Source organism: Crotalus tigris, unplaced genomic scaffold (assembly GCF_016545835.1).
Source record: "Crotalus tigris isolate CLP2741 ecotype Arizona unplaced genomic scaffold, ASM1654583v1 scf7180000024339.11422700, whole genome shotgun sequence".
NCBI classification, from domain to species: Eukaryota; Metazoa; Chordata; class Lepidosauria; order Squamata; family Viperidae; genus Crotalus; species Crotalus tigris.
In genome coordinates this window covers 5097429-5110582 of record NW_024100509.1, presented here as the reverse complement: position 1 = coordinate 5110582, position 13154 = coordinate 5097429, and the positions used below count along the sequence as shown (strand labels likewise).

The 13154-nt window shown below is 39.5% G+C and overlaps 1 protein-coding gene across 1 annotated transcript in view; it reads right to left on the bottom strand.

Moving 5' to 3' along the window:
* LOC120300283 overlaps positions 1 to 5264 on the bottom strand; it is a 151656-nt gene extending 146392 nt beyond the window's left edge. The window contains exon 1 of the mRNA XM_039326101.1: positions 2820 to 5264. Within this exon, the coding sequence (XP_039182035.1) occupies positions 2820 to 5240 (2421 nt within the window). The 5' untranslated portion in view covers positions 5241 to 5264. The remainder of the gene's footprint in view (positions 1 to 2819) is intronic.
* Positions 5265 to 13154: the final 7890 nt, after the last annotated feature.

Sequence of the window (13154 nt, the reverse complement as noted above, 5' to 3'; positions counted from 1 at the left end):
AGAAACAGCCCCAAAGCATGATGTTGCCACCCCCATGCTTCACAGTAGGTATGGTGTTCTTTGGATGCAACTCAGCATTCTCTCTCCTCCAAACACGACGAGTTATGTTTCTACCAAACAGTTCTACTTTGGTTTCACCTGACTATATGACATTCTCCCAATCCTCTTCTGGATCATTCAAATGCTCTCTAGCAAACTTCAGACGGGCCCGGACATGTACTGGCTTAAGCAGGGGGACACGTTTGGCACTGCAGGATATGAGTCCCTGGCGGCGTAGTGCCTTTGTTACGTTGGTCCCAGCTCTCTGCAGGTCATTCACTAGGTGTGGTTCTGGGATTTTTGCTCACCGTTCTTGTGATCATGTTGACCCCACGGGGTAAGATCTTGCATGGAGCCAAGATCGAGGGAGATTATCAGTGGTCTTGTATGTCTTCCATTTTCTAATTATTGCTCCCACAGTTGATTTTTTCACACCAAGCTGCTTGCCTTTTGCAGATTCAGTCTTCCCAGCCTGGTGCAGGTCTACAATTTTGTTTCTGGTGTCCTTCGACAGCTCTTTGGTCTTCACCATAGTGGAGTTTGGAGTGTGACTGTTTGAGTTTGTGGACAGGTGTCTTTTATACTGATAACAAATTCAAACAGGTGCCATTAATACAGGTAATGAGTGGAGGATATAGGAGCCTCTTAAAGAAGAAGTTACAGGTCTGTGAAAGCCAGAAATCTTGCTTCTTTGTAGGTGACCACATACTTATTTTCCACCATAATTTGCAAATAAACTTTTCAAATCAGACAGTGTGATTGTCTGAATTTGTTTTCTCATTTTGTCTCTCATAGTTGAGGTCTACCTATGATGACAATTACAGGCCTCTCTCATCTTTTTAAGTAGGAGAACTTGCACAATTGGTGACTGACTAAATACTTTTTTGCCCCACTGTTTAGCCTAAAGAAATGATACTTGCAACAAAGAAAACATCCAGAAAGTAGTACTACTTGAGCACTTAGGGATTTCTCAAACTCAAATTAATTAACATAGATTTCAGTAAATGCGAAATATTTGTATGATCTGAAGAGAAACCAGACTATATAAATCAGGGGTGTCAAACTGTTGCCCCACAGGCCGGATGCATCATCGTGAAACCGCGCCCACCCCATTGCCAGCAATGGAAAAAAGTCACAATACATTGTGACACGTCCCGTGACGTTGCGAGCTTGACACCCATGATATAGATTATTGAAGAGTTGTTTATCCATATAATGGAGGGACACTTAATATAAAGGCAAAAGCAATTACCAGGTGAATCTCTTTGATTCAGTAATATTTTCACCACAAAAAGCAAATGTACTATATACTCTTATTGAAACACTTGACATATAATATTAGATAAGTGTGTATGAGACTAAAAAGTGAATACTTTCAGACAGAGAACTGATTACCTAATATCAGTCAAACATTGATGTCTAAGTGAAAAGTACTATATCTCTTGGTATTGGCATAATCATAAAATCATAATGCGATAAGGGAATTAGCATATTTCCTTCAGCATAATTCAGGACATCTTTGCAAGAATAATTCAAATAGTATCTGAGAATAATGTTAAAAAGAGCATAACCTCCCCCTCCTTTAAAAACTATCATTGCAATAAGCACAAAGGGTACAACGTAAGTAAAACTTAAGTAAAATAGGGCCATACATAAATTAAGGCCAATTTAAAATCTTCAAATTCATGGAAAAGTCATTACCTAGACATGAGAAATTTCTTTTAGTATAAAATACTACTAAAAGGGGAACTTACCTTGCTATTGCTCTCAGTTGGACAATTCAGATTAATTATCCCACATTCTGAGAAAGGGCATGTTTAAATTGCTTGCCAGAAGAAATATTACCAAATATCTAATTCATTAGGTTTATCTTGGGAAGTCCTCTATAGCCTAATCAGGTAGCCAAAATGATAAACTCATTGATACTGAATATAGAATGGCAAAGTAACTCTACCTCCTTTCCTAAGCATTTTCTCTTAAACATCTCTGTCCCTATGTGGAAACTAGCAAGCTATATGAAATATATAACCTTACCTATATTTAGCAGCTTTGTCATGCTGGCCCATTTGTGATGACTACTGCTCTCTTGGAAGCAAAATTCAGAAGAATCCCTAATGACCAATACTTGGGGATCAAACACAGTGGAATCCCTAAGCCAGGGGTCCCCAACCCCCGGTCCGTGGACCAGTATCGGGGTGTGGCATGCCAGCAACCAGTCTGCACAAACAAGCAAAGCCCCATCCACGAGATGCAGGCAGCACACAAAACCACTCACCCTCCAGTCCGTGGAAAAACCTCTCTCCACGGAACCGGTCCCTGGTTCCCAAAAGGTTGGGGACTTCTGCCCTAAGCCATGCTTTATTATATTGCCTCTTGTACAGAGATATTAGGAATAGATTTATTTTATTTCTTTTAGTGAACTAATCAAGATGCATGGATTTTTTTTATGTTCAACTACTGCTGGCTAAACAGTATAATCTTACATATCCAGGAGTGGACAGATTCTTCTTTGCTATTGGAAATTGAGAAGCAAATGTAAAACCAGAACCAAACTGCAACATGGGTAAAACAAAAAAGCAGCTTTTTTCTCTCTTTTCCTTTCTTTTTAATAGGTATAATTTTTTCTGTATTTTGCACTATAAATAACATAAATGATTTTTTTTTTAAAAAAATGAATGTTACCGATCAGAATGATAATAAAAGAGAATGGAATTAGCTTCTGAATAACAGGTGTATTCTAGGGGATAGATCTATGGAGTTTGCATTTAATTGATATTTACCTTTCCGTTATTTTCCACTTGAGGATGCAAACTGCTTTCTCCATCGCTTGAAAGAGGGACCTCAGTTTTTTCACCACAAAGCATATTCTCTGCAATATGAATGTTTGGTGCCAGGAAGGTAAATTCATTCTTCCTGGATTCTGAGGAGAGGCAAAGCTGGTAGGAATAAGGCAGAGTCCCATCTTGAAAATTAGGTGGAAATATGACCCCAGCTGTGGAATGGGAAATGGGAGCAAAACATGGTAAGAAACTGAACTTTCCTGACTGCCGGAGTTTGATGGCAATGGCCAGAATCACTGACAAGAGGAATAAAAATGACATCACAGCTAAGGCCACCACCAAATAGAACTGCAGGTCCGACTGATCCTCTGAGCTGTTCATCTGGTTTTTCATCTCCGGAAGGGCCTCCTGGAAGTTCTCAGCAAACACCAGATTCAGAGTGACAGAGGCCGAGAGGGGCGGCTGTCCATTATCCTTCACCAGAAGGACCAGTCTCTGTTTCATGGCATCTCTCTCCATAAAGGTTCTTGCTGTCCTGATCTCACCCGTATGGGAGCCAATAGTGAAGAGGGCTGGTTCTGTGGCTTGAATCAGCTGGTAGGAGAGCCAGGCGTTGTGTCCAGAATCAGCATCCACAGCCACTACTTTTGTTACCAGATAATCTGCCTCGGCTGAACGAGGGACCATCTCAAAGAGGGCAGAGTCCTTGGAGTCTGGTGAAGGGGACAGGATTTGAGGGCTGTTATCATTCCAATCCAGGATAAACACCCTGACTGTGACGTTGCTGCTGAGAGAGGGACTCCCGCCATCTTGGGCCTTCACCTGCAGCTGGAATTCCCTGAACTGCTCATAGTCAAAGGACCGCTGGGCATAGATGGTGCCGGTCTCAGAATGAATGGAGATATAGGAGGAAATGGGAAGTTCTTCTATGTTGCTGGTGAGGATTGAATATGTAATGTGTGAGTTTTGATCCACATCCGGATCAAAGGCTTGAATCTGGAAGATGGAGGCACCAGAAGGATTGTTCTCTGGCACGTAGATGCTGTAGGACGCTTTCTCAAAAGCGGGGGCATTGTCATTGATATCAGAGATCTGCAGCAAGATGGTTTTGTTTGTGCTTAATGGAGGAGTTCCCTTGTCAGTGGCTGTGATTGTAATATTATACCTAGATCCTTTTTCCCTGTCTAGAGGTTTATCTGTCAAGAGAGTGTAATAGTTGTCAGATGATGGAAGAATCTTGAATGGCAAGTCATCTTCTAAATAACAAAAGACCTTTCCATTATCACCAGCATCTCTGTCATGTACATTGATGAGAGCAATAACTGTCCCAGACTGAGAATCTTCCCGAATGGGAGTAAAAACAGATGCAAATATAATTTCTGGCACATTATCATTCTCATCTAGGACCTTTATTTCTACTTTACAATGGGTCATTGATCCGCCTCCATCTTTTGCTGCTACAGTCATCACATATTCTGTACTTTCCTCAAAATCCAATGGTTCCACAAGAGAAATCATTCCACTGGTTGAATCTAGGCTGAATTTCTTATTTGCACTCAGCGGTATATTGCTGAAATAATATCTGATTTGTGCATTTGAACCTTCATCTTTATCCGAAGCTACAAGTTGCAGCACCAGGAATCCAACTGGTAGGTTTTCCCTCAGACTGACTCTGTAGATTTCTTGAGTGAATATAGGTGGATTATCATTGGCATCGGTGACATTGATCCATATTTGGGCTGTGCCAGTTTTTCTGGGTTTCCCCCCATCCAGCGCAGTAAGTGTTAGCTGAAGGGTTGGTTCACTCTCACGATCGAGTGGTTTTTGCAGTACTAAATCTGCAAATTTATTTCCATCTTGACTCTCTTTCACATCCAAAGTAAAGTAAGGATTGGTGCTAAGATGGTAATTCTGTAAAGCGTTTGTGCCAATATCCGGATCTTTGGCATCCCCAAGAAGGAACCTGGTGCCTATTTGTGTTGTTTCAATTATCTCCAACTGGATAGAGCTACTAAGAAACTGTGGTGAATTATCATTAATGTCTTGTATCTCTATTTTTAGATGGTAAATATTTAACGGGTTTTCAATAACCACTTTTAGATTAAGAACACATAGTGGGTTTCTACTGCATATTTCTTCCCTGTCTATCCTGTCATTCACACAGAGGTTTCCATTTTCTGCACTGATTCTGAAATACTGCACCTTATCCACAGAGATGGCATGCATTTTGCGACTTGCCAGTTCTCTGAGACTCAGTCCTAGATCCTTTGCAAGATTCCCCACTATAGAACCTTTTGACATCTCTTCGGGGACTGAATAATGAATCTGTTCCGAGACAGCCCGGTAGGAAACCGACAATAGTAAGAGCGACAGTACTTGCCTTCGGATTGCTCTGCCACTCCCTCCTTGCCCTCGCTCCATCCCCTCTGCGATAAAGCTGACTGCCTCAAAATCTCATTGGAATGCGGAATAGTAAGAAACACTCTCCTTTCTTCTTAATTTCTGGGGATCATCCCTTTTCGCAAGACCGCTTTGCATTTGTGAGCTGCTGTTTTTCCCTGCCTTTAACGAAATGCCGGAATTCTCCTTTGGGAAGCATCTGTTCAGCAGCTCTTCTCCATTCTCTTCGGCGTCCCCGTTGGCTAACAGCGACACCCTGAGGCCAGAGGGGACACTGCAAGGATTTATTCAAATATACTTGCACGACACCCGTTTTTGGGGTGTTCAAAATAAATGCTATGTTTAGCAACAGAGTTTTGGAAGAGTTGGCATTCTGGTGTTTCTTTTTTCTCTTTATGATGCTTTAATTGTAACATACCTCTTTCAATGTACTTGCATTCATGTTATAACGTCTTTATATCCGATTGTACAGCACAATATCATACCTGTCAACTTAAAACTGATTTCACTAGACTTGGTCTCGTGAAAGCAGGAATGTAATCTGCATCTTAAAAGCTCCAATTTACCCTATGGCACATAGACTAGGCTTCCAGGATGGCAGGAGAGTTAAATTATTATTGATACTTGACTCTCAATCTTCTGTCAGCAGTAGGCAAAATGCTAATGTTATTGTCCTGCTGTTTTGATATTTTCTTTCTTATCACATATATACCTCTTTTTTCCTGTATATCTAAGAATATAGCTTCAATATTTTAATTCATAGTTTCAGTTTATCCTCAACCATACCATGGTACAATAAGGAAAATAATCTCTGTTTTCTGTTTCTTGCTCCTTTACACACATAGCAGTTGTAACCTAATAGTTCTAATAATAAGAGGAACATTGTGGACTTCAATTCACATGAAGGATTATTAATTTATTTTATGCATTAGGAACATTTTCTTAAAATTAGGATAACTTTCCAAGCAGTCAGTAGAGTAATTTGCCTATAATGGTTGCTGATACAACTGTATATTCAATTTAAATCATATAATGAATGTTAAATTTCTGAGCACCATGGCCTGTTAACATTAAAATTAGAACATGGTTTTCATTAACAAAGCCAACTGGACTCTGAATAGATAACTGAAATTGAATAGAGACTCTTTCCCATCTTTTCACCTGTCTAGTACTTCCTGCACTGGTTTTCTATCATATCATTTTCTTGCTTACATAATTAGTATACAGTCAGTGTTAGAAAAGCCTTTGTTTGTAAATAGCTTTCTTTCATTGTCTTCAATATTATTTTGAACATTTGTACACCATTTATATTTATTAAAAAAAACCTCTTTCTTACAAAATCAAATGTCATTCATTAGTATGGGAGAAAGTTTCTTGTTGATTTGTTCAATGAAAACATCCCTTGCTAAACCAACATTTGTAAATCCTGAAGTTGAAACTCAAGTACTTTGGCCACCTAATGAGAAGGAAGGACTCATTGGAGAAGAGCCTAATGCTGGGAAAGATTGAGGGCAATAGAAGAATGGGACAACAGAGAATGAGGTGGCTGGATGGAGTCACTGAAGCAGTAGGCATGAACTTAAATGGACTCCAGAAGATGGTAGAGGACAGGAAGGACTGGAGGAATGTTGTCCATGGGGTTGCGATGGGTCGGACATGACTTCGCAACTAACAACAACAAAATTCATAGGCCTCAGAATCAAACCTCCATTCAGAGCTACTGGTAGAGACTCTTCTAGTACCCAAGGGAAAATTGGGAAGGGGGGGAATTGTCTTGCATTTGAATTAATTTTAAAAAGAAATTGTTTAGTTCTATTTTTATCCACATTGGAATTTTGACAAAAAATAAACATTATACTATAGAATCTCAGCAAGTCAATAACTGTTAGATACATGCCAATAATTTTATCTCCATCCTAATATTTATTATTTTATTTATGTCAAAGATCAAATAAAAGTACATACCCAAAATAAATATACTGTAGGGGGGCAATGCTGAGTGTGTTGATGTTCATGGGAGAGGCTGTTTGAAATGTTATTTTCCAGAAGACATGCTTACAATTGTTTGAGCCAGTTTTCTCTGGCATTGCACCCTTTCATCTCTCTCTGTCTTGTTTTACTCCCGAATCTTCTTTTAACTGAAACCCTTCTTTAGCACACTTATTTTCTTTTCAAATGAGTTGGTACATTGGTACATTGGTCAACTGGTCAATTTAGACAGTCCTAACATGGACTGGCTTTTTTCAGTTTAAAATATCAACTATCAAGTAGGCTAGGTCAGGGAACAGACAGTGCAGAGACTACCGAAACACTACTGCTGTAGGGTCTCATACCAGAGCCTTGGAAGTCTGCCAATGTATTCCTCTACCCTGCTCATACCAAGCATAATTAAGCGGGGGTTATCTTGAGTTTATTTCTCACTCCATCTGAGTTGTTTAATTACAAATCTTGCATTCTATCTTCTAGATTATTTTTCTACTCTTCTATCTAAGCAAAATAATTGAAAGTATGCCTGAAAAAATTAATCTCTTATATATCCGTAGCCTACGGGGCAGGAAACTTCCTTCCCTGTGGCCACCACTCCCAGATATCTTGGCTCACTTCCTTTTGTTGTTGTTGTTAATTGCAAAGTCGTGTCCGACCCATCGTGACCCCATGGACAACGTTCCTCCAGGTCTTCCTGTCCTCTACCATCTTCTGGAGTCCATTTAAGTTCACACCTACTGCTTCAGTGACTCCATCCAGCCATCTCATTCTCTGTCGTCCCCTTCTTCTATTGCCCTCAATCTTTCCCAGCATTAGGCCCTTCTCCAGTGAGTCCTTCCTTCTCATTAGGTGGCCAAAGTATTTGAGTTTCAACTTCAGGATCTGGCCTTCTAAAGAGCAGTCGGAGTTGATCTCTTCTAGGACTGACCGGTTTGAACGCCTTGCAGTCCAAGGGACTCGCAGGAGTCTTCTCCAGCACCATAGTTCAAAGGCCTCAATTCTTTGGCGCTCAGCCTTTCTTATGGTCCAACTTTCACAGCCATACATTGCAACTGGGAAAACCATGGCCTGGACTATACGCACTTTTGTTGGCAGGGTGATGTCTCTGCTTTTTAGTATGCTGTCTAGATTTGCCATAGCTTTCCTCCCCAGGAGCAAGCGTCTTTTAATTTCTTGGCTGCAGTCCCCATCTGAGGTGATCTTGGAGCCCAGAAAAATAAAATCTGTCACTACCTCCATTTCTTCCCCATCTATTTGCCACGAATTGAGAGGGCTGGATGCCATGATTTTGGTTTTCTTAATGTTGAGTTTCAAGCCAACTTTTGCACGCCATCCTCTCAGCTAACATTCTTTTTCAAACTCCATCTTTTGAACAAATTGGACAACCATTAAATGGCAGCCAAAAGATACAAAAACCTCTTAACTTTTTCCTGCCGTATCTGATAGATTAAATGGTTGACTCATAGATTCCTTTCAGGTCTCAGAAATACATACGTATTTTATATTATTTCTTCCTCTGTGTATGAGGTACCTCATGATTTGCATGTAAGGTGACATCTGTGTATCTCTCTGAGAGATTAAGGAAAAACAGATTGCAGACACTATTCTGAGAGGTCTTATAATAACTTCCTGCATCCCCACTGAGCATCAGGATCTGGATAGTTCCAAAATGAAGGCATTGTGTATGGTCTCTAGGTATGGCATGTATTGTGGCAAACATGGATGAATTATTTAACCAATCATTGTGAAAGAGTATACTCGAAAGAAAATTACATGGGAAATAATGAGTGTTTCTTTTCCCCAAATATGGACTCTGTACAGAGAAGTGGTGAAACAGTTTAGGAAGAGATGACTTGCCCAACAATCCAGTCTTCTCAGTCTGATAATCTGGCACATTTTTGGGGGGTAGATAATGTGTCCCTTGTTTTTCAAAAATTCAGCCATAAATGATAAAATTGATATTGTATCCAGGGCTTTTTTTCTCATAGAACGCCCAGAACGGAGTTCCGGCACCTTTTTTGGATGGAACCTTGTAGGATAGGCAAGGCGGGTTGTATGACGTGTGAAAAAAAGCACTGATTGTATCCATTTTTAACCCGACTCCTGGCAGATTGGGAAATGGTCCAATTTCTTAGTTTGAGAGAGGTCTAATTAATCAATTCCTGAAGAAACTACAATGCCATCTCCAACTTTCCATCAGAATCAACACTGTTAGAAGCCTAGACGCTTTTTTTGGAGGGTAGTCAGGGTTCTCTGAGACACCTGCTCCCTGTCCCAATATCCCAACGTGATTTTGATATCATGGAATGCCTCTGTAGGTATTCTAATGTGTGCAGATTCCAGCTAGGATCCTATTCCTCTTTTGCCCCTCTTGAAAAGGTCTAAATTTCTAAGGACTACATTGTAGGTAGCCCCATGTATTAATGCAATTCTAAGGAAGGAGGCAAGACTGTTCAAGATCAAAACTAGTGCATGGATCTTCATTATAATACATTGGCTGAAACTACTGTTCTTCTCCACAGGTCTGAGCTCTTTCCTTATGGAGAATAACTATAAATCAACATGAATTAGAACTATTTTATTAAAACTCCAATATCTCGGCCTCTCCAAGAAGGAGTTTCTAATGATGGGCTATAAACTTACACTTAGTGCATTTAAACAAAGTATTAAAGATCAGCAAGTTCAACAGGACCAGTCTGCTTTACCCAAGAATGTTTTCTTGAACAGACATCCCTCCCCCACACAACCCAGCAAGATATTATACAGCTGTCTCTAAATTTTAGGGGGCATTAAGTATAGCATGCTGTAAACGGTCTACCCAGAGCTGTTCTGGAAGGCCGATATAAAAAGGTTCCATATGAGCTGAGACTGTCCTTGTGGATAAGGGGCCATTGAAACTACAGCCAATACCCTGTTGTATTGCCCCCTCTGTAGGGACTCACAGACTCATAACATCTTACCTGATTAAATATCCCGGAAACTCTGATTATTTTTATGTAAAATTTTATTGTTGGATCAGTATGATTCAGTTTCTCTGAATATAGCTAAGTTTTGTTGCATTGTCTGTAAAATTAGGCAGACTTTGGTCACCCATTGATTTCACCATCAAGTGTAATATATTACTATGCCTTGTTCTGTTCAGCTCTGTTCAGTTTTGTTTTATTGTAATGTTTAATTTTTTTGTGGTGGTCCATAACTGAAATAAAGATTGAATTGAATTAAATAATGCCCGCAGAAATTTTATTACATGCAAATGTCCAAGAACTCTGCTTATGTTAATGAGGACTTTATTTTAAAGTTGCCAAGATATGTTTTTTGATATCTGCATATGTGCCTATGTCAATGCTGAATCATTTCATACAAATTAATATTTTAAAAATTACATTTCTGGCCTTTGAAATCCATAAAATGGCTTTATTGTTTAACTGAACTCTTCTCTTTATATCAAGCAGCTTCAATTAGGTTCTGTCACAAACATCTTTTCATTGCTAAAAAAAAATTCATATATCCCAAAACTGTTTTCTATACTTTAAATGTGGAAGTCCACAACTGCAACAAGCAAAAATCACGACATAGTTGCAGATGTTATAAATTCAACTCATATTTTGTCGCCCTTTGTGAGTACCTAAGGTTGGGGATGATGCCACCATTTTCATGCAAGTGCTAACAAGAGAGTGATGAAGTGACACAGGTTCTCCTTCTCTTATAATCTGCTGCTTAAATGTAGTGAATAACGAGGAAGTGTGCCTTTATTGACTTTCTTAGACCTGTGAACCTGTGCCACTTCCTTGCTCTCTTATTCAAACTCTAAAAAAGAGTTCCAAATTGTAAACTGCTTTGACAGATTTGTCAGAAAGTGTGGAATATATTAGGAAGAAGGGAAAACAGTGAACCTGTTTAAAAAGCCCAAGTTGTTTTTCATTATTATATATCACTTGAAAGTGAGACAAATACACTTGGTATGGCATCTTTGACTTGTTTTTATGCCTCCTAATTTGTAACAAAATTTCTTCTGTGCTTGATTACTTAGATTACTCTGTAACTCAAATATAATTAGTGTAATCAGTTAACATAAATATAGAGAGAGCAGAAGTGATTTTAGACAAATTATAGTCACAATGGAAAACACAATGCAATTTCATATTATTAGTTTATAAAAATAGCACTAAATATTGGTGTTCATTACTGAGATATTTCATATATAATAAAAAGATAAACCATTCTGAATGCTTCAAATGCTCTCTATAAGGTATTATCAGAAGATGTACCATTATAGAAGCATTAAAAAGTTATCCTTCATTATTATTTATCTATTGTTGATATTTCAATCAAAAGTTACATATGATAAAATGTACTTGTTTATTTTCAGTAGAAAAAATCTATGAATAATATCAATTCTAAGGTTTTTCTATCACTACTTATGAAATACCTATCTTTCTTAAAATAAAATGAATTAATAATAAAGTGACAGATAACTGCATGAATAATACAATAAATAGGTTTCTTTCTATACAGAAATTAAAGGATATGGTAATTATTATAGACTCATCTACTGTTTTAATTTCAGAAAAAAGATACATAAACTGTAAAGTTGGTACTCTTCAAAAGAAAACTCACCGAATTAGTTTTCTCCATCTCAGAATTTAGGATATTAGTTCCATTGCTTGCCAAAAGCTCATCAGATTTTTGGTTGCATGAAATATATTCAGCAGTTTGAACTTTGGGAGTTGGAAAAGTAATTTCATGTATCTTGGACTCAGAGGATAAGCAGAGCTGATAGGAATAAGGAATAGTTCCTTCCTCATAATTTGGTGGGAATATAATGGCATTGCTTGAATGGGGAATGGGAGCAAAGCATGGAAGAAACTTCAGATTCCCCGACTGTCGGAGTTTCATCATAATGACTAGAGTTACAGTCAAGAGGAACAAAAAGGAGATCAAAGTTAAGGCCAGCACGAGGTAGAACTGGAGCTCAGGCTGTTGCTCTAAATCGGTGGTTTGGTTATTTATTTCTGGCAGTGCCTCTTGGAAGTTTTCAGCAAAAATCAGATTGAGACTGACTGTAGCAGACAGAGGGGGCTGCCCATTATCCTTCACTAAGACCACCAGCTTCTGCTTCAGGGCATCCCTTTCCAGAAACGTCCGCAGTGTCCTGATTTCACCAGTGTGGGCACCAATGGTGAAGAGCCCCGGCTCAGTGGCTTGCAGTAGATGATAGGAGAGCCAGGCATTGTGCCCAGAGTCGGCGTCCACAGCCACCACCTTTGTAACTAGGTACCCCATCTCTGCCGAGCGAGGCACCATCTCAAAGGAGGCCGAGCCCTCTGCTCCTGGAGAAGGATACAGAATTTGGGGGCTTTGGTCATTTTGGTCCAGGATGAACACCTTCAGTGTGGCATTGCTGCTGAGAGGAGGGGAGCCGCCATCTTCAGCCTTCACCTGTACCTCAAACTCTCTGAGTTGCTCATAGTCAAAAGACCTCTGAGAATAGAGGGTGCCACTTTCTGAGTTAATGGAGAGGTAAGATGGGAGAGGTAGCGCCTCTATTTTGTTAGTGAGGATAGAGAAGGTGATCCTAGCGTTGCGACCAAGATCGGGGTCTACAGCTTTGATGCTGAAGATGGAGGAGCTAGCAGGATTGTTCTCTGCCACGTAGACATTATATGAGGATTTCTCAAAGGCAGGGGCATTATCGTTGATATCCGAAATCTCCAGTGAGATGGTTTTCTGTGTAGAAAGAGGGGGCGTACCGTTGTCTGTGGCTGTGATTGTAAGATTGTACCCTGGGGTGCTTTCTCTGTCTAGGAGACCATTTGTCAGCAGCTTATAATAGTTATTAGCTGCTGATACTATTTTGAATGGGGAAGCATTCTCTAAATGGCAATTGACCTCTCCATTATCCCCCGAATCTCTATCATTTGTATTGATGAGAGCTATCAATGTTCCTAT